At 32.6% G+C, this 23,264-nt stretch overlaps 1 protein-coding gene across 2 annotated transcripts in view; it reads left to right on the forward strand.

The window, feature by feature from the left end:
* LOC145245841 (pyridoxal phosphate homeostasis protein-like) overlaps positions 1 to 23,264 on the forward strand; it is a 62,871-nt gene that overhangs the window by 29,680 nt on the left and 9,927 nt on the right. For both annotated transcript variants that reach the window (XM_080107495.1, XM_080107496.1), the window contains exons 3-6: positions 338 to 373; positions 3,237 to 3,312; positions 12,022 to 12,150; positions 22,070 to 22,212. In XM_080107495.1, coding sequence (XP_079963621.1) covers positions 338 to 373; positions 3,237 to 3,312; positions 12,022 to 12,150; positions 22,070 to 22,212 — 384 coding nt within the window. The remainder of the gene's footprint in view (positions 1 to 337; positions 374 to 3,236; positions 3,313 to 12,021; positions 12,151 to 22,069; positions 22,213 to 23,264) is intronic.

The raw sequence follows: 23,264 nt of genomic DNA on the forward strand, positions 1-23,264 counted from the left end.
ACCCCTACATAGAGATCCCTAGATGTAAGAAAGCCTTCTACTTTAATAGTTCCTTGCCCAGAACTGCTAGACTTTGGAACTCCCTTCCGGGTTCTTGCTTTTGCCAACTGTACTGATATGCAGAAGTTCAAGTGTAATGTGAACAGACATCTAGCTGCTCAACTCCTTACATAGTACCCCTGCAACTTATGTTCCCGATAGTAGCCCCCTGTATCAAAGTGGCACTGTGCCTTGTTTGGGGTGAAATTGGTCTAAAAAAAAATGTTAACTATATCGTTGATACCAATTCAATCATAATCAAAGTATATCAAATTGTTTTGCTTTCTCCAAATTTCAGATTCAAGAATTAGAGCACAAAGGAAACGATTCAAATGTAAGTAAATTTTTATAATGACACAATACTCTAGAGAAAAAAAAGACTTAATCTATATATCTATAAAAGTGAAAATGTTTGTGTGTGTGTCTGTCTGTGTACATTTCCCTACCAAATAAATCTGTCAATTTTCGGTCTACAGACTCGAGATTTAACATAAGGGGTATTGAGATTTGGGAAAATCTTTTTAATCGGTTTTTGGCCAGAAATTTGGCTGTTAAGGAGTCAAAGTTCAACGATTTGACCTTTGAGAACTCTACCAAACTCCTCCGCCAATTTTAGATCTAAACACTTGAAATTTTAGATGTAGGTTACTTGGATATGGATCTAACTTTATAATTTGATTTGAGTCCAAAACAATAAATGCTAAGGGGGTCATAATTAGGGTCAAAGTTTAAAAAAAATTGACCTCTGCAGTCTCTACCAAATTACTCAGCCAATTTTTGGTCTAAACATTTGACATTTTACATACAGTGTATTCAGACATAGGGCAAGCTTTTTAATCGTTTTTTTTTTGTTTTTTTTTCTGAAAATTTGGCTTCCAAGGGGTTAAAGTTCAAAAGATTTTACCTTTGTGGTCTCTAGCAAACTATTAAGCCAATTTTGTGTCTAAACATTTGAAATTTTACATAAAGGGTATTCAGACATGTAGCAAGCTTTTTATCAGTTTTTGGGCAAAAATTTGGCTGGCAAGAGGTCAAAGTTTACAGAGTTGATCTTTGCAGACTCTACCAAACTCCTCCACCAATTTTGGGTTTAAACACTTGAAATTTTAGATGTAGGTTACTTGGACATGGGTCAAACATTTTAATTTAATTTGAGCCCAAACAATAAATGTTAAGGGGTCAAAATTGGGATCGAAGTTTAAAATTTGACCTCTGCAGTCTCTACCAACTTTTCTCTATGGTAGTTAAGGAAGTCTATTATATAGAAAGACATTACCGTACACATGCAGACTTTTTAATATATACATATGCACATAAAGTTATAAACAGTACATTTATTGAATAAAGTTGTCTATGCATATGTTGCACTGTGGGGAGGAGGGTGTATATAAACGAATGTTATATAGTCGTCTATATAACAAGTGTATAACTGTTTACTTGTGTCCAACGTTCATGTATTTACGTGTCTACTGAATGTGCGTAACGTGTATTTATGACAGCGTCTCTATTGATCATCTAGTGATGTACGTTGCGTTTATTTACAGTTCGTTGTGGGTATATATACCTGTCCAAGTATATAACAGGACAATAACATGAGACAGTTCCTTCACAACATGATGAATAACATTATCAGTGGGGACACCAGCAAAGGACACATACCTTTTCAAAGTTTATTTCGTGCTTCCTTTCCACCAAAACAAGCGTTTTATTATTTCTATTGGAAAAATCACTCGCAAATGCGACTGTTTCACTCACAACGTAAAGCCCTATATTTTTTTTTTTTTTTTACACAGGCATCATCACATTATCAAGGCCAAGAGGCCACTCAAGGATAAGGGTTAAAGAGTGTACAGTAGAAAATTGGACAATATAGTAATCATTAGTAATGAAAATTCGTAAAATTTAATAACTTATATGGAACGGCTCATGAAGAACTTATTTACGTTAGACTTGAACACAACCATATTGTAGTCAGCCGGAAAGCAGGAAAACGGAAGACAATTCCACAGGCGTGCAGTTCTAAGAAAGAAGCTTTGTTCATGGAATCTATGTTTAATTTTAGGCACAGATAAAGAGTGGGGGGAATTATTGATAGTGTTTTCAGCTAGACGAGTGTTTGTTGTGAAAGTTAGGTGAGGGGGGACCATAGACTGAAGCTCAGTCAAATACTTTCCATGAAAATAACGATTATACAGAAACATTGTATTGGGGAGGGGGTATTAATGTCGCTGCTTTTCAAGACCCATAGGCCACTCGAGGATAAAGGTTAATGATTTTTTTCTGGTGGACAGTGAAACAATAACTTCAGGATTGGAAACTATAGTTGAAACAGGGCATAACTTGTTAAGATTGGACTTGAAAACGATCATGTTGTAGTCTGCTGGGAAACAACCCTGTGGTATTGTGTTCCACAGACAAGAGTAAAATTCATTTGGCACTAGATGAGTATGTTATATTTAATATCCCAATTTTGTTGATCATGCTTGTCTTAATTCTTGTGGGAACATCAACCTGAAAGAACAGGTGGAAATGACTTATATACCATAAATTACGAAAATGTAATCCCTACAGCCACCTACCTTTAAAATGGTGCTGTGAAACTGACATAGTTATATGGAATAAGTTAGAGAGAGTTGCAACCTTGGTTGAAGTGAGTGTCCCTAATGATGGAGGTCTGAACAGAGCTGAAAGGGAGAAACAGACCAAGTATCAAGGTCTCATATATGATATGAAAAGAAACTGGAATCTTAGGGAGATATAAATCATACCAGTTATTATAGGTGCTACAGGGCTTATGAAGAAGAACCTGAAGTCCTACCTAAATAATAATCCTAGTGAACCAAGTGCAAAAGAGATCCAGACAATTGCACTTAAGGGAACAACGAGGATACTAAAAAGAGCTCTTGGCTGGTTTCAATAAAAAGCAGGGTAATGTTGGCAGCTAGTTTAACTGCCCCATTCCCAACGTTACAATCTTCAAAGGAAGAAAATTTAAAAAAACAAAAAAAAAAACACTGACAATCCCTTTCTTCTTGATTTTCTAAAAGTCATTATTTTCTTATTTAATTTCATGGCACCGTTTTTAAATTAAATTTCTTTTACTTTGAGATTTTTAGGACTGCAGGTAGTGTAGTACCTGTTATGTTGTTATGAAACTATCATCCCAAGCCTGACGTCCTCCTTTTTTTTACTTTCAGATTTTGGAACAATGTAAAGAAATCAAATGGCACTTCATTGGAAATTTGCAGCGAAATAAAATCAACAAGTTATTAAGTAAACTAATTTGATATATTTCTTTAATTAAACACATATTATAATTTTGTGGTAATTTCAAAGTCAGACCCAAATAACATTTAAGCTGACAACCCAACAACTTGGCCTTTTGGCTAGGAACAAAGTGTAATATATGTTACAGTTACTCTATTTTGTCCTTTGCCAATGAAAGAGAAATCTTTCTAGACTGAGGAAATTTTAATCTTTGTTCCAATCCAGAGTGGCCTCTTTTTGATGTTCTCCACATTAAGAACCGACCTTGTGTTTAACTTTTCCATTTTTGGGAGACAAGTAAATAGGAACATTTAAGCTGGCAAATCAAACGTTGCTTTTGACTCAACGATTTTCATTTTTTTATTGTTGTACCATGTTATTGGCAATAAAGTCATGTACTTCACCATAAAAAAAATGTTTGATCATTCTACTGCTCCAGAAAGTACCTGACTCCTAATGCATTCCTCTACTTATATAGGGGTCAGATATGTCCCAAGATGGAGTAGTGCTGCCACATATGGGGAGGGGCCACTCAGAGGACTCTTTATTGCCTTAACAGAATTCAGAATCGACTTCACAATCTAATAGGGATTCATCTTACTCACAGAATAGATATTGTTAGTCTTTCTCTACTCTATCGTTATTGGTCCCCTGACAAAGGATGAATTAGACCTAGTAATTTACTCCAGTTCATTCGTTTTTTTGTTTGTTTGTTTGCACTTTTTTCAATAACCACACCTTGAATTTTGCACAAACATCAGTCATGGTGAAAGTAAATGTTTCACTCGTAGAGGGGACCCCATATGCTCAGCTTGTTTTCTTATATAACCGGGTCTATATAGTTTCTGGTTGAAATGTGTGCAAAATTATATGTTATTTTTTTTGCTGTAGCTTTTTTTAAATAAAAATAGACAAACTTGTTTATTTACATTTATCAACTGATGGCATTGGACAAAAGAGAGAGTGAGAGCAGCGGAACAAAATGCGGTTGATATGGGTGTTTAGTGGTGAGGGTCGGTGGCAGTAGAAATATCAGTTGCTGGCTCTCTCTTTTATGTTTTCTGTTCTGTCATCTTATGTTGACATAAATCAACATTCCTCAACTTGGAATGTTTCCATTGTTTTTGGTTTTTTATTCCAACCCATGTTAGAATGTAGAATGATCCCATTGTTTATGTCATAGGTCATTTACTAGGACATTCCAATTTTCCATGAAGGATGTTGATTGATTTCCATGAAGGATGTCGATTGATTTCCATCAAATTATGTCAGAAATTGGATTTAACATCTGGCTTTGCCCAGATCCAGAATCTGCATGTTTGCAATACATCCAATGTTTTTCTGGCATCGCCTCCTATCCAACAATTTCTATGGAACCTACTGGACTAAGCTCAAATCTCTGGTTCCTCCTTGTAAAGCGTTCAAAGCAAAAATGAGGAAAACTTTCCTTTCTTTCTCAGTGTCTAGCATCAAAGTTCTTCCAAGCACATTGTCATGGGACTGCTTCCTCATAGATTACAACTTGATCGTCTTCAAAACCAACGTCAACAGATTCCCATCTAGAACAAATCTTCAGACTTGATTCTTACAATCATTCAATTTCGTAAACTCTTATCTTCAAGTGGCATTTGGCCTTGATAAGTGATGATCCCCATTTTAATAAAATACATATATATAATGCTGTTTTGTCAGAATTTCAAAGTCAGACCAAAGTAGCATTTGAGCTGACATGTCAAACTTTGTTTCTGACTAACCAATTTTCATTTCTTATTGTTGTGCCGTGTTATTGACACTAGAAGTTTTTATTTTAAAATTTGCTTAGTCTGTCTATTATGAAACATTTTAAAATAATAATTTGCTTTACATGCTGACATGTGCTGGACAACTTTTAGAAATTGACTTCCAAACCAACCGATCTCTGACCAAGCTTTTATTTATCCCTCTTTCTCTAAAATCCATCCTTTTCACTGTTTTGCTTGGCCTTCCCCTTTGTGGTTGAAACAATCAAGTGTAGATTCAACACATTGCTGCCAAAAAGTCGCTACTCCAAATCTCGACGCTCCGCTGTCAAAACTCAACTCCAAAACACTCTACTGTGAGCACAACTTACTGCTAACAACACTTGCTACTAAATCTAAAATCAACCCAGTCTCTGAAAAATCAGACTTTTTATACTCAACCAGAAGCATCTCATTTGCGCATTAGGTAACAATATCGCAAGCATATGACGAGAAAAGGTGGACATTTTTTTTTAACTTTTTCTTCATTCTTTTCGTCCGCTGATTTGTACTAATTTTTTAAGTGTTTAATGGCATAGGAACAACTTATTTTATCTTTGGTAGCATTTCAGACGACACCCTGTTAACCTGGCTATCTCAACACGTGTTCGATCATTTATGAAAGGAAACTGTAATAAAGACGTTAATAATGAAGAAGTAGTAGTGAAGAATGATCTTTCATTCTTGCTAGTGACTTATATCAAGTGGCTTCACGCCTTGTCTGGAGTGATTTCCATTAAAAAATAAGCTTCTAAAATAATCATAATAAGCTTTGGTCTCATGATTTAATAATATAAAAGGAAAGGATAAATTATTTTCCTAAAATATTTTACTGATGTTCAAATTAAACTCACTTATCAACCAGGCACAAGCAAGAGTTCTGAGAAAGGAATAGGATGAGGATGACTGCTCTCCCTCTTCCCTTTCTCCCATTAGCAATGTCACATGTTCTTTTTTTATTGTTTACTCAGATGAATTTTCATTTTTTAAGGTCTCATTTAAAAGATAAATAAAGTAGCAAACTACAGGGTGGAACGATAAAATTGTCGCCCTAGAAAAGATGACATTATTCTATTTCCGCTTGATGCAAACCGGTTTTCTTTTTTTTTTGTTGCAGACCATCTACTAGTTGGCTAGCTGTGTACAAATCCCAAGAGCAATAGTAGCCTTCTATCATGTCTGAAAGTATTAGGTCGGTGCAAAAATAATGTTGTTGTTTGGCGTTCAACTTCAAAAGATCATAACTCCTTTCATAATAAACTTTATTAATCAAAATTAGAATCATTAGAATCGACACATTTTTGCCAACGAGAAACAAGTTTATTTTTCTCATTAGCATAGAAATCTGGAAACGATGAAGTCACTGAAGGCCAATTTGGCATCATCTCTGCTTTTGAAGCATTTTTTGCGCAGGAAGTTGTTGAGATGCTTGAAAAAGTGATAATCAGTGGGCGAGAGGTCTGGTGAATATGGCGGATGAGGCAAAACCTCATAGCCCAACTTGTTCAGCTTCTGCAGGGTCAGTTGAACAATATGCGGGTGAGCGTTGTCATGGAGGAAAATTGGTCCCTTCATATTAACCATTAGCTTCTGGTGCATTTTGTCATTTTGTCAGCAGTACTTCTCCGCCGTAATCGTTTTGCCCAGATTCAAAAAGCTATGATAGATGAGACCAGCCGAAGACCGCCAATTTCGTCTTCAGGAAATGTTGTGGAGCTTCTCTGGCATCCAACCACTGTGCTGAACATCATCAGTTGTTGTAGCAGATCCACATTTCATCACATGTCACAATCCGTTTGAGAAATGGGTCATTTTTGTTGTGCAGAAGGAGCATAGAAGACACCTCAACAAAACAATTTTTTTTGATTATCGTTGAATTCATGTAGCACTCATTTATCCAAATTTTTTGATTTCCTTATTTGCTTTAAATGGCAAACAACTGTTGAGGGGTCAACCTCGAGTTCAACAGCAACTTCTTGTGTGGTTTTGCAAGGATTGGCTTCAATTAAGCCTTTCAAATATTTGTTATCAACCACAGTTGGCTGGCTGCGACCGTCTTCATCTTCAAGGCTCTCATTGTGATTGTGAAATTTCTTGAATCACCGTTGTGCCGCACGTTCGTTAGTGGTTCCTGGGCCAAACACATCAGTGATATCATGAGCTGTCTCAGCAGCTTTTCAGCCTAGTTTGGACTGGAACAAGTAAATTATGTGGATTTGAATTTTGTTCATGCTGTCGAAAAGCCTGCAAAAAAATGAATGAAGAAATTGAGAACGGTAACGAATAACATGATTCGATAATGCGAAAAACGCACTTCAAAATGAGAAATAACATGTCTCTCTCTCTCTCTCTCTCTATATATATATATATATATATATATATATATATATATATATATATATATATATATAACATCTCTATATATATATCAATGAATTAATTCAGAAATCGTGTATAAAAGTAACATGTGAGATCTGAGATGCACCACTGTACAACTCATGTTCTCTAATAATCCAAATTATGACAACAGGACCATTGTCAGCATCCTCAAAATGCATTGCTGGTTGCCACGAATAATACATCTGCCTTACTTTTAATGCTAGGTTTATTTATGGTGTCTTTTAAATTTAATAAAAACCCTTCACAATTTGCTGACGAGGAGACCTTGTTTATTAAAAAACTATATGTAATAATTATTGTCCGTAACTTGATGTCTACCACAATAAAAACACTGTTTTCCGAAACGATCGTACAGATAATTGATTTTGTTGTTGTTCCTTCTTATTTTTAATTTTAATTTAATTATAATTTGATTTTTAAATTTTAAATTATCAATCACATTACTTAATATTGAATTAGCTCTAGGATATTTACCTATCGAGCTTATTATATATCTAAATTACAACGAGCACTTTTTCTTTCCTGTATTTTAATTAAACTAGTAATTTCACTATTACATTAAAATACACTCAGCTCTTTAGACTATTGTTCTAATCTCCTTTATATATATATATATATATATATATATATATATATATATATATATATATTCCAGAAAAGAATAGACACTAAAATAAATATTTTTCCTAAGATTAATATATACTTATTTATATTTACAGATAACAATAGTGTTGAAATAACTTACAGTATTAAAATTGCATCTAACAACATTGAAGCAAAGGAGTATCAGGCCTTTCAAGATATCTGTGAGGACAAATAGTCGGTCAACATGAAGGTGGTCTTAGTCTAATGTACAATGGGGAAAGGAGTGGCTGGTTACTTTTAATGCATCTAAAACCAAGCTTCTCTCTTTACATCATCAATATTCTGATCCACATCTGGCATCAATTGAAATGAATGGCTCTTGTCTTCAGGATGCCTCAAGTTTTGACAAGCTTCTGGGCTTGACCATTACTCCTGATCTTAAATGGAACACATACATCAAATCTGTTGCCAAGGCCGCTGAAAAAATGGTGGGATCTTTCTATCGATCCGGTAGATATCTCACTGCTGATGCAATTCTCTATCTATATAAGAGCCAGGTATGTCCAAGGATGGAATACTGTTGCCACATCTGGGCAGGAGCTGCTAGAAAGGACATCCTGCCTTGATAGAGTTCAAAATAGACTTCACAGCCTTGTAGGATATGTCCTTTTTCCCTACAACCTCTATCTCACAGAAGATGTTGCGAGTTTGTCTCTGATGTATCGTTATTTTCATGGAAAGTGTTCGACTGAGCTTCAGTCTATCGTCCCCCCTCGCCAAACTTTCACAAGAAACACTCGTCTAGCTGAAAACACTATCAATAATTCTCCCCACTCTTTATCTGTGCCTAAACCTAAATATAGATTCCATGAACAAAGCTTCTTTCTTAGAACTGCACGCCTGTGGAATTGTCTTCCGTTTTCCTACTTTCCGGCTGACTACAATATGGTTGTGTTCAAGTCTAACGTAAATAAGTTCTTGATGAGCCGTTCCATATAAGTTAACAAATTTTACGAATTTTCATTACTAATGATTACTATATTGTCCAATTTTCTACTGTACACTCTTTAACCCTTATCCTTGAGTGGCCTCTTGGCCTTGATAATGTGACGATGCCTGTGTAAAAAAAAAAAATCTTTCATTACCCTCTTTCTATTGTTAATAGTGATCGTACAATTCACAAGAAAAGACAAAGACTGCACAAAACCATATCCAGATCTCTCTGGGCCCTCTGAAAGAACCTTTTGTCTTGTGAAAAGAAACGTTGAAGAGAATCCTTGGTGCAAAGCCTCTGACATTGCAACAAAAGCTGGTGTCAATCCCAGAACGGTTGTCAGGTATCTTCACAAGCTGGGCTACTATAGAAGAGCTATGAGAAGGAAATTTCTTCTTCATCCTGCCAATATCAAGCACAGAAAAGATTGGGCTCATGAGATGGTGGAGAAATCTCTGACCTTTTGGATTAATGTCAGTTTTTCTGCTAAATATGTTTCAATATTACATGAAGCACTCCTACCAATATTCTTAAGTGGTAAAATTAACTAAATTAACTCCCTATTTATGGAAGACAGAACTCTTTCTTAGGGTGACACACCATTGGTTGACCAAAATAGGATTTATGGCTCAGTTAGTCCTCGGATATAAACTCAATTGAAAACATTTGGAGCAAATTAGACTGGATGGAACCTTCACAAAAAGAAAGGAAGCCATTTTCTAAGACTGAACTTTTAGCATTATTGCGTTAAACATGACAAGAAATTCCTCAAGATGGTATTCGTCAACTGATCAATGCTATGTCTAGAAGGGTCTGAGCATTAAAAACAGCATAGCGAATGTTAACTAAGTATTAGTTATTTAATTTGTGACCATTGATTTTTGATTTTGTTCTATAAATTATATGTTTATTGAAATAAACTGTTTCTATGGGTGTACATTCTTTTCTGTCAAGTCTGTGTGTATGTGTTTATATATACAGTAGCGTCCAAAAGTTAAGGAACTATTGATCATTTTTTTTTTTTAATGGCTTCTAACTTTATCTATGAAAAAGAAAAAAAAATTTTTGATGAATTTTCCAATGTTTAATAATGGTAGTTAAAGAAAAAAATTTTTTTTAATTTTTGATTTTAATACATATTAGTTTTTTTTACATATAAATAAATTTAATTAAACTACAGGCGTCCAAAAGTTTAGGAACGCAGAAAATTAATACAAACGTTAACAATTTTATTAACAACAACAAAATGTCGACTCCAAATATTCGAAAAAGGCTATCTGTACAAGAAAAACAACTTATTTGTGATCATTATGATGAAAAAAAAGTCCATAGGGGAGATTGCTAAAATATTGAAAATGTCTAAAAGCGTTGTTTTTCGGATTATTGAAAATAGAAAAAAAGGTTTACCATTGACTGAAAAGAAAAAATCGGGCCGACCCCTAATAACAACTAAAAAGGAGGATAGAAAAATCACTCAATCATCTTGCTCTGATCGCTTTAAAACTGCGGCTTCGATATTCCGGGATTTTACATCCGAAACTGGACACAAGATTTCCCGACAAACCATCTCACAAAGATTAAACGAAGTTGGATTATTTTCAAGAAGTCCATGCTCAAATTAATTATTAAGAATAAAAAGGCCAGATTGTTATTCGCCGAAAAACATTTGTTTTAGGAAGAAAAAAAATGGGAAAATGTTCATTTTACTGATGAATCTAAATTTAATCTTTTCGGATCAGACAAAAGACCACATGTCAGAAGAAAAAATGGAGAAAGACTGTCCCCTAAGTGCGTTAAAAGTACAGTAAAATTTGGAGGCGGCAGTATAATGGTATGGGGCATGATATCTTCAAAAGGAACTGGCCCCCTTGTGAGAATTCATGGAAAAGTTAATGCCCGAATGTACAGAGAATTGATTAGAGAACATGTGGTACCTAATCTTTCTAATTCTGATATCTTTATGCAAGACAATGCACCGTGCCATAAAGCAAAAATAGTTTTAGAAGAGCTAAATAGATCCAATATTTGTGTTATGGATTGGCCAGCTCAGAGCCCAAACCTGAATCCAATTGAAAATGTTTGGAAAATTATTGGTGATAAGATCACAGAAAAAAAAACAAAAAATCTTGATGATTTATGGGAATGTATAAAAACATCCTGGAATAATATTTCACCTATAACATGTGAACGATTGGTTCTGTCTTGCAGCAAAAGATGCCATAGTGTGATTGAAAACAAGGGGCTTTTCACTAAATACTGAAAGGATTCTTTATTTTTTCATAATGAATTTCCCTCGTTCCTTAACTTTTGGACGCCTGTAATTTAATTAAATTTATTTATATGTAAAAAAACTAATATGTATTAAAATCAAAAATTAAAAAAAAAATTTTTCTTTAACTACCATTATTAAACATTGGAAAATTCACCAAAAAAATTTTTTTTCTTTTTCATAGATAAAGTTAGAAGCCATTAAAAAAAAAATGATCAATAGTTCCTTAACTTTTGGACTCTACTATATATATATATATATATATATATATATCACAACTCATCAGTGTGGGCTAGACTAGGACCTTCCCCCAGCCGAAGATCAAACCTACGGCATTTCTAACCACAGGACCACAAATTGATGCTTGTAAATGTCTCTCATCAAGTGCCTATTAAATAAACACTTGTGCTCAAACTACTGGTCTGTTTACAAACAAACAGATAGTAAGCTTTGCTTAATAGGTAAACAAAGCATTGGGTGAAATACATTTATGACAGTGCTCAATCCAAAGAGGGGGGCTTAATAGTGATCCACATACAGTACTGTTTCGTTGTATCACAGCTCATCTGTGCAGCTAGACTAGCACCTTTGTGAACACCAAAATATTCCTGCTCTATATTTTCTATTTTCGTTTCTTAATTTCTATAATTTTCCAATGAAACGTTTGTTTATATTTTTTTTTTTTTCAGATACCCCAAATTTATTCATGGTGGAGACAGTGGATTCTCTCAAACTCGCTACAGCCTTAAACAAAGCTTGTCAAAAACGAGAAACGCCTTTGTCTGTTATGGTACAAATCAACACTAGTGCTGAAGAAGGTCAGTAATTTAGCTCACACGTGTGTGATTTTTTTTTTGTTTATTTGTTTAATACATTTATTCACCCCCAAACAAGGCATATTGCCACTGTAATGTACGGATCTACTGTAATTAGGGCCCAGATATAAAGGAAGCTTCCAAAGTGAAAAGTTGTACAGCAAGATGATTGTTCATATTACATACTAGCAGTTCAGCCCGGCTTTGCTCAGGCCCTATGTACTGTTCTTAACTTTATGTGCATATGTATATATATATATATATATATATATATTAAAAAGTTTGACTCTTGTCCAGGTAACCTACATCTAAAATTTCAAGTCTTTAGACCCAGAATTGGCAGAGGAGTTTGGTAGAGTCTGCAAAGATCAACCCTTTCAACTTTGACCTCTTAGTAGCTAAATTTTTACCCAAAAACTGATTAAAAAGCTTGCTGCATGTCTGAATACAATTTATATAAAATTTCAAATGTTTAGACCTAAAATTTGCTGAATAGTTTGCTAGAGACTGCAAAGGTAAAATCTTTTGGACTTTGATCCCTTAATAGCAAAATTTTCGACCAAAAACCAATTAAAAAGCTTGTTTTATGTCTAAATACACTTTATGTAAAATTTCAAATGTTTAGACCAAAAATTGGCTGAATAATTTGGTAGAGATCGCAGAGGTCTTATTTTTTTAACTTTGACCCCAATTTTGACTCCTTAACATTTATTGTTTTGGGCTCAAATCAAATTTAAAAGTTCCATGTCCAAGTAATCTACATCTAAAATTTCAAGTATTTAAACCTAAAATTGATGGAGGAGTTTGGCAGAGTTTTCAAAGGTCAAATCGTTGAACTTTGACTCCTTAACAACCAAATTTCTGGTCGAAAACAGATTCAAAAGATTTTCCAAAATCTCAATACCCCTTATGTCAAATCTTGAGTCTGTAGACTGAAAATTGACACAGTATTTTGGTAGGGAAATGTACACGCACACGCACAGATAATTTCACTTTTATAGATATATAGATTTAGATAGAGTAACTAATAAGTGTTTGTTTGACTAATAAGTCCGTAAAGTAGACTAGTAGCTTTTTTTTATGAAGTTGTGGCCCCAGGAAAGCTCACAGGAGGTAAGTACGGAGTCTCTTTTCATGTGCAATATAATACTATTTATCTCAATATTATATAATATATTATACAACTGTTGATAGAGCAACTGCTATTTAAGAGTTAGGGCTCTTGTACTAGCAGTCGGAAACAACAGCTGTCAAACCTGTACCCTCAATCTATTGGAATATGAATGGCTCTGACTTGTCATGTGAACTAAGTGACAAGCACATATCCTTATGTTGTCCATAGAAAACGAAATAGGGCAGTATTTATTTGTGATATTATCAACTTTCCTCCACAAGTGTTGAGAGGTAAAAAATAAAGAAAGGAAATGAATTTATCAGCAGAACATATGGTCGTTAATATTTTTAAAGCAGATATGATGTAATTTATATTCTTTTTGGAATATAAATTATTTAATACCTTTATGGCATTAAAAAATTAAACAAAAAAATCTTACTCACTTCACAGTGCTATTTTTTTTTATTTGTATTTTTTTTTTTTAAATTTAATTTTCACCCCAAACAAGGCACAGTGCCACTTTGAAGTAAGGGGCTACTATCAGGGACATAATTAGCGGGGGCAATATTGAGGGAGATGAGTAGAAAGATGTTTGTTCACATTACACTTGAACTTCGGCATATCAGTACAATTGGGAAAGCAGAATCCCGGAAGAGAGTTCCAAAGACTTGCAGTTCTGAGAAAGAAACTATTAGAGTAAAAGGCTTTCTTGCACCTAGGGATCTCTACTGTAAAGGGGTGGGACTTAGTTGCTTGTCAGGTTTGTCGGGAGTAGTTACGTCGAGGAGGTACAAGTGTTTGCAGTTCGTCAGAGCATTCACCATTAGAGTATGCTATTACTTTCTTCAATTTTCAACAACTTATTTCATTCTGAAATAGAACAAAGTCGTCCTTTTCGCAACAAGAATAATTTCAAATATATCAATGGCTTTTTTGTTCGGAAATAGAACAAAATCATACTTTCACAACAAATATATTTTCAAATACTGGTATTTTATTTTTTTCAATTTATTCATTCAGAAGTCTTACTATAAAGTCGAAATGTTAACGGACATCATCTCTCTATCTTATTGGAATACTATATCCATTATTCTCATCATATATATATATGTGTGTGTGTGTTTTTGTATATATATATACATATATGTATGTGTGTATATGTATGCATACCCATGTATGTGTCTGTGTATATATATGTATGTGTGTGTACATATATATATATATATATATATATATATATATATATATATTACATTTTCACCTCAAACAAGGCACATTGCCACTTTGGTGTAGGGGGATACAATCAGGGACATAAGCTACTGGGGTACTATGTAGGGAGTTGGGCAGCAAGATGTTGGTTCATGTTATACTTGAACTTCTGCATGTCAGTACAGTTGGGGAAGCAGGGACCCGGAAGAGAATTCCAAAGTCTAGCGGTTCTGGGGAAGAAACTACTGGAGTAGAAAGCTCTCTTACATCTAGGGATCTCTACTGTGTAGGGGTGGGATTTAGCTGCTTGTCGGGTTTGTCAGGAGTATTTACGTTGAGGAGGCACAAGTACTTGCAATTCGTCAGAGCATTCACCATTAAAATACTTGTAGAACAGGCAAAGGGATGCAACATTTCATTGACGGGACAGAGACTGAAGCTTAGATGACAGTTCAGTATTTACTACGCTGTTGTAGATTTTCCAAAAATCCCGGGTTCCTAATTTCTGTGCTTCGATGCGTTTTCTGGTGGTTTCAGAGTAATCTGTCTTAGCTGTCTCTATCACTCTCTTACAATTATTTCTAGCTTCAATGTATATATATGTATGTGTCTATATATATGTATATATATATATATATGTGTCTATATGTATATATATATACGCGTATATTTGTGTGTGTGTGTGTGTGTGTGTGTATATGTGTATTGGGGTGGAGAGGGCTCCCGTAAGCCGTGGTGAAGGAAACCTTTCTAGGAGAAGCAAATCTCTGATTTAAAAAACCATAAAGCGGAAGACCAGTACCCGCATTAAGCAGGTCTGCAGTTTAATTTGTTGCTGGCTATCTTGCTCTTGCTTGTTGCTGGATCTCAACATTTTGAACCGAGAGAGAGACTTAGCTGTCGTACAAAGCTAACACTCTGTAACATCATCTTTGTATAAATACTCCCTCAGGAATTTGGGCTCATGGATTTTAAATGTCTGGGGGAGTGGCACTCGTCTGACAAGACGTTGCAATCATCACACATACATATATATATATATATATATATATATATATATATATATATTTCTATACATATGTATATATATATGTTTCTATACATATGTATATATATATATATATATATATGTATGTATGTATACATGTATATATATGTTTCTATATATATGTATGTATGTATGTATACATGTATATATGTATATATATGTTTCTATATATATGTATGTATGTATACATGTATATATATATACGTTTCTATATATATGTATGTATGTATATATGTATATACATATATATATGTTTCTATATATATGTATATATATATATATGTTTCTATATATATGTATATATATATATGTTTCTATATATATGTATATATATATATGTTTCTATATATATGTATGTATATATATATATATGTTTCTATATATATGTATATATATATATGTTTCTATGTATATATATATATGTTTCTATATATATGTATATATATATGTTTCTCTCTATATATGTATATATATATATATATGTTTCTGTATATATATATATATGTTTCTATATATATATGTTTCTATATATATGTATATATATATGTGTCTATATATATGTATATATATATGCTTCTATATATATATGTATATATATATGCTTCTATATATATATGTATATATATATGTTTCTATATATATGTATATATATATATGTTTCTATATATATGTATGTATATATATATATGTATGTATATATATATATGTATGTATATATATATGTATGTATATATATATATGTATGTATATATATATGTATGTTTATATATATATATGTTTCTATATGTATGTATATATATATATGTTTCTATATGCATGTATATATATATGTTTCTATATGTATGTATATATATATATGTTTCTATATGTATGTATATATATATATGTTTCTATATGTATGTATATATATATATATATGTTTCTATATGTATGTATATATATATATATGTTTCTATATGTATGTATATATATATGTTTCTATATGTATGTATATATATATATATATGTTTCTGTATATATATATATATATGTTTCTATATGTATGTATATATGTATGTTTCTATATGTATGTATATATATATGTTTCTATATGTATGTATATATATATATATATATATATGTTTCTATATGTATGTTTATATATATGTTTCTATATGTATGTATATATATATATATGTTTCTATATGTATGTTTATATATATGTTTCTATATGTATGTATATATATATATATGTTTCTATATGTATGTTTATATATATGTTTCTATATGTATGTATATATATATATGTTTCTATATGTATGTATATGTATATATATGTTTCTATATGTATGTATATATATATATGTTTCTATATGTATGTATATATATATGTTTCTATATGTATGTATATATATATGTTTCTATATGTATGTATATATATATATGTTTCTATATGTATGTATATATATGTTTCTATATGTATGTATATATATATATATGTTTCTATATGTATGTATATATATATATATGTTTCTATATATATGTATATATATATATGTTTCTATATATATGTATATATATATGTTTCTATATATATGTATATATATATGTATATATATATGTTTCTATATATATGTATATATATATGTTTCTATATATATGTATATATATATGTTTCTATATATATATATATGTATATATGTATATATATGTATATATATATATATGTTTCTATATATATGTATATATATATGTTTCTATATATATGTGTATATATATATATATATATATGTTTCTATATATATATATATATGTTTCTATATATATGTATATATATATGTTTCTATATATATGTATATATATATGTTTCTATATATATGTATATATATATATGTTTCTATATATATGTATATATATGTTTCTATATATATGTATATGTATATGTTTCTGTATATATGTATATGTATATGTTTCTATATATATGTATATGTATATGTTTATATATGTATATATATATGTTTCTATATATATGTATATGTATATATGTTTATATATGTATATATATATGTTTCTATATATATGTATATGTATATATGTTTCTATATATATGTATATGTATATATGTTTCTATATATATGTATATATATATATGTTTCTATATATATGTATATATATATATGTTTCTATATATATGTATATATATATATGTTTCTATATATATGTATATATATATATGTTTCTATATATATATGTATATATATATGTTTCTATATATATGTATATATGTGTGTCTATATGTATGTATATATTTATGTATGCATATGTATATATATGTGGTGTGTATATGTATGTATGTATATATATGTATATATATATGTGTGTGTGTGTATATATGTGTGTGTGTGTGTGTATATATGTATGTGTGTATGTATGTATATATCTATGTATGTATATATATATGTGTATGTGTGCATATAATATATATGTGTCTATATATTTATATATGTATGTGTATATATGTGTGTGTATATGTACGTATGTGTGTGTATATACACAGGCGTCAAAAAGAAAGTCTGGACAATGGAAAATTGTTATTTAAATGTAACTTTAGGACATTAATGCAACACAAATATAACAGGAACACAATGAACTAGTTAATATTTAGTAGCATAGCCCTTCTGCAATTTGACAGTCTGCAATCTTTTGGGAATTCCTTGAATTAGACTGCAGCAATACTCCCAGGAAAGGACATCCCGCTTTTCTTTAATTTTTGTCCAAAGTTCTTCCAAATTTGAAATTTTATCATTGCATAACTGTTGCTTTATGTAAAGCCATACATTTTCGATAGGATTGAGGTCTGAAGATTGTGCAGGCCAATCTAAACAGGGAATATTATGCTCTTCCAGGAACCTGTAGCAGAAACAAATAGAACTCTTTTTCTTGTGCGTCAGTACTTTCCCTGACTGTGCATACTGACCAATCAGAGGCATAGCACAGGGACCTTTCTTACCCCCTAAGGAACTCAAACTGCTTCCATTCCGGACGAGAAAAACTCCTCCTTTCCAGCCAGACGCAAAAGAGAGCGGACCTGTTTCCTCTCTCTCTCTCTCTCTCTCTCTCTCTCTCTCTGCCTACACCAGTATCGACGATTCCCACTTGGGAATAACTACCGGGCAAAGGCAGACATGTTTTATCCGAGTTATATCTTTTTGGCATCTTACCCTGACTTGCCTCAATAAACCTTTTCCTTGTTAAGTTTTACAAAGTTGTTTGTTCGTTTATTCAGTAGCTTGTGTTGAATTATTTATTTTATTAGGGAGTGCCCGAAAAGCACTAACTCAGCTTCCTAAAAACCTCTTGACATTGTCAGCTGTGTGAATAGGAGCATTATCCTGCATAAAGATGGGATTATCATCCAAATTCTGACCAAAGTAGCGTAGAAAATGCTTAATCAACATATTAATTCGACGTTGCAAGCGAACTATAGGCCATGGACCATTAGTAGTAATAATGCCCCACACTAAAACTGAACGTCCACCACTTTGCAGCATTGAAACTGAGCACCTAGGATTAAATTCATCTTTCCTCCGACAGACGTATTGCCTACCATCACTGCCTAGCTTATTGAACTTGCTTTCGTCACTAAAAAGCACTTTTGACCAATATGAAGAGTCATTATATTCACTGCATCTGACAAAGTCCAGACGGCGCTTTCTGTTCTTTACAGAAATCATCGGCTTGTGTCTTGCAACATATCCTCGCAAATTATATTCCTTTAATCTGTTCTTGACAGTAGAAAGAAAGCACTTTTAGCAAGATTGCATGTTATTGGATTTGGGGAGCCGTTTCAAATCTGTTTCTTAGGCTGCGGATTTTGATAGCATTGTCTTCCCTGTTAGAAGTAACTCTAGTACGACCAGATTTAGAGGCATCATGAACACTGTGTTTTGGTGATTTTGCACAGTCTTTTGTACCATTTTCTCATCACATTTCAATCTGCAGCCAATTTCTCGATTGGATAAACCAGAAAGGTGGAGATTAATGGGCTCCTGATGATCACTAAGAGAAAGCCATGGCATATGGACTAAATGTTGCGTTATATAACCTGGAACAACAACAATTACGATTAGAGATGCTTTGTTGCCTGTTGGTGAATATTTTAAACTGATTTAGGGGCGATAATTTAAGCTGGTTTTAAGTGAATTTGTTGCTGCGTATTTTCTTTTTGCCTCCTCAATTTGAAGCTATTTTTTTAAATTGACATGAACACTAGAATATTTCAATTAAACGTCAAATATGAACAGGTAAAATTATAGAGGAATAAAGGTTGTTTAAACAGTTACATTAAATTTAGCTTAGATTTGCAGTTTTTGAAAAAATTATACAAGTGCGGACTTTCTTTTTGCTGACACTGTATGTGTGAGTATGTGCATATATATATATATATATATATATATATATATATATACGTTTTATTTTTTATTACCGTATCTTTCTGTTAAGTTACATTATTGTTTCGGCTACACGAAACAATAATGTAACTTAACAGAAAGATACGGTAATAAAAAATAAAACGCATATTTGCTCTACAACAGTATTGAGCACTTTCTTCAGTTTTTATTAATTACCATCTCCACTATATATATATATATATATATATATTTGTGTGTGTATATATATGTGTATATATACATATATAATATATACCCTACCCATCTTCTCTGGGGGCCGGGCCGAGGGCCGTCGCTATCCTGGTTCACTGGAGCATACTTGTGACATACTTCTGGCCGTGTTCATCACTCCCAGCTCACAGGACCATAGATGCAACCCAGCAGGGCTACATTCTTACTTGTCTAGTGGTGGACCCCTCAAGGGTGACCAGACTCTCACTGGTCACTGGAAAATATCTTTCTGCTGCTCAGGGCACGCGAAATGTGCATGACCCTAAGTTCGTGTGGCAACATTGTCGATTTCGGCCGTCACTCTGGCTTCGTGCTGGATCCAGTCTGTCTCCTTCATCATCTGGCGTGAGGGGATATCTGAAACAAACTGTATCTTTATTCAGGCCGGCAAGCGAGAAACAAGGAAAAACTCTGGGGCATTTTTATATAACGAAACAAAATAATTATTCATAAATCGTTTTACACTTGTTTAGTCGAGTTCTTTGATTCAAGCTTCATGATGCAGGTTGCATACTTAAGTTCCACTAATCAATTCCCCAGCTAAAAACAAGAGCCTTCAACTTAGCTCTTATGAGGGTTTCGCCCCCCCCCCCAGGCGGGGCGAGAGCGATGTGTACGTCTTGATGCCAGTCAGTAAAAAAGGACTCTCAACTAAAGACCCTAACACCAAAAAGTCAATCGTTTTTATCCAATCAGAAATTCCTCCCTCCACCTTTTTGGAGTTATTCTTTCTTTTTTCCATTATCTTATTCTTTTCCTTCTCTCGTGAACTCATTATTTTATTCTTTCCATTTTCTCTTTCTTTTCTCTCTTCTTCGTCTTTCATGACCATATCTCTCTCTAGGTCCAATTTATTTATTTATCTATCCAACTAGCTTATCACTTAATTAGGAGTTATTAGTCACTCCAGCTGTCTTCCATATCGCTCAAAGGTTTTAAAAACAACCCTTTCGTTGTTGATAGATGTCAATTCTCGTTGTCTTTCTCTTAAAAACCCCACCCCGGCCCTGATGTGATAAGCGATAACTATTTATTTCCATGAGTGATTCGTCATCTGAGTCAAACATTTTCGGCTGGCGACCCTTTTTCCTTTTTCTTCCTGACCCTAACACCCTCCCATCTTCTCTTCCTCTATTTGAAAAGCAAGATCATCTGGTGTCGCCAGGGATCTCGTCATACATATTTAAACAAGCAGTCTCATTTATATAACTAGCCACTACACATTTTGTTGACCCCAATGTTTGTATATTATTAATTATGTAAACCAAATGATTTGAATAACCTGACATGACTCGCCTCATGTGCATAATGTGGGTTATATTTAGTTTAATTTTATTTCATACAAAGAAGGGATAGAAGCCCTTTTTTGTAAATTTAAATATATCCGATCTTTGTGTAATTTTAGCATTACAAATCAATTAATAAATATTTATCAACTTTTAGTTTCATGGGAGTATTTTAAAAGGATTTTGAAGCATATATGAGCACAAGATCCCATTTAAAAATTCAAATATTTCAGATTTGCATTAAATTTGATTCATGGCAATTAGATATCAATTAAGCAGGATCTCTTGAATTTTGTTTTCCTTTTAAGATCCCTTAATCTTTAACTTTTAAACATTTTCTGGAATGAAGCTAATGTTATAGATTTTGATTAAAATTGGAATAAATATTCTAAACATAAGGTTTCGTAGCATTATATCTTGATTTTCATCTTTGTAAAGGCCATAGAAGTGGTATAAAACTGTAATGTTTGGGGGGAATTGATTTTACCTGTCCTGGGACGGGTATTCTTCTAATAATAAATTTAACAAATGTTGACCCAGTGAGTCATAGTTAGTTTAGTTCTATAATAGAACTAAAGATCCTTTTTTTATTATTATTTTTCAGCAAAGAATGGCTGTCCTCCCGATCAGGCCAATGAGATTGTCAGGAACATCAGAGAACATTGTCCAAATTTGAAATTCGAGGGCCTCATGACTATTGGTTCTTTTAATCATGATCTTAGTAAAGGGCCAAATCCAGATTTTCAGGTAAGCGCCGTAACTTAATGTGGTGATACTAGTGTTGAAACAATTTGTACGAATCAAGAAAATATCAATTTTTTTGGAGTATCAGAATTAGAAAAATTTGAGCCTAATTTCCAATTCCCAAAATGACTTTTTTTAATTTTAATTTTTTTTTTATTTTTATTTTATGAGTTTATCAAATCACTATTTCCAATGAGGAAAAGATTAGAGAAAAAATAGTTTGAAAGATCAATTTGCGTAATGTACATAACCACAATTTATCCAAAAAAAAAGAGGTTCATAAGTTTCAAACATTTTAAAAATACATAGAAACACTTCAAAACATGGAAGGGTGGCATTAAAATTTGCTTTGAAAAGGTCTCGCTGTTAAATATTACTTAATTATTATTTTCCGATATTTTGAAGGCTGTTAACGCACTCAAAAATAACTAGGCTGAACCTATACAATACACACTCCCTCCTTGTATGTTTTTACTTTTTTTTTTTTTTTTCAATTTTGCTTCAACGGTTTACACCTCGCTTATATACAGGATTTTTTATTTAATCTAAGGGAAGTCTAGTATACCTATAAAAGTGAGAATGTGTGTGTGTGTGTGTGAGAGGACACTTCTCAACCTATATACTCAGCAAATTTTTTATCTAAAGACTTGAAATTTGGTATACAGATAAATAAGACAAAAATAATCAACTTTTTAGAAATTGCCTGAATCAGTGCCAAAATATTTCAGCTTTGTTGTCCAAAATTAAAGTTTTAGATGTTAACAATGTGTTACAAAACCAGACAAATCGAGGGAAGACTAGATCCATGGGCCCAGAACATTTAAAGATCTCTGTATGCAACTGATTCAGGTCAGGAGACTTTCAATTGTTCAGCTTATAGACAGCTGCTTCAACCTCCTGGAGAGAGGGAACCGCAGCCAAGATATCCTTGGCCAGATTGCTAGGAATCGATCTAGCAAACTCCTGCTCAGCGTAAGAAGGCCTGGATAATCTTTGATGTTAACTGGTATTGTGTCTTTAAATTCACCAAATTGAAACAGATCACTTTTATTTTT

Source organism: Euprymna scolopes, chromosome 23 (assembly GCF_053919585.1).
Source record: "Euprymna scolopes isolate OS-2025 chromosome 23, ASM5391958v1, whole genome shotgun sequence".
NCBI lineage: Eukaryota > Metazoa > Mollusca > Cephalopoda > Sepiida > Sepiolidae > Euprymna > Euprymna scolopes.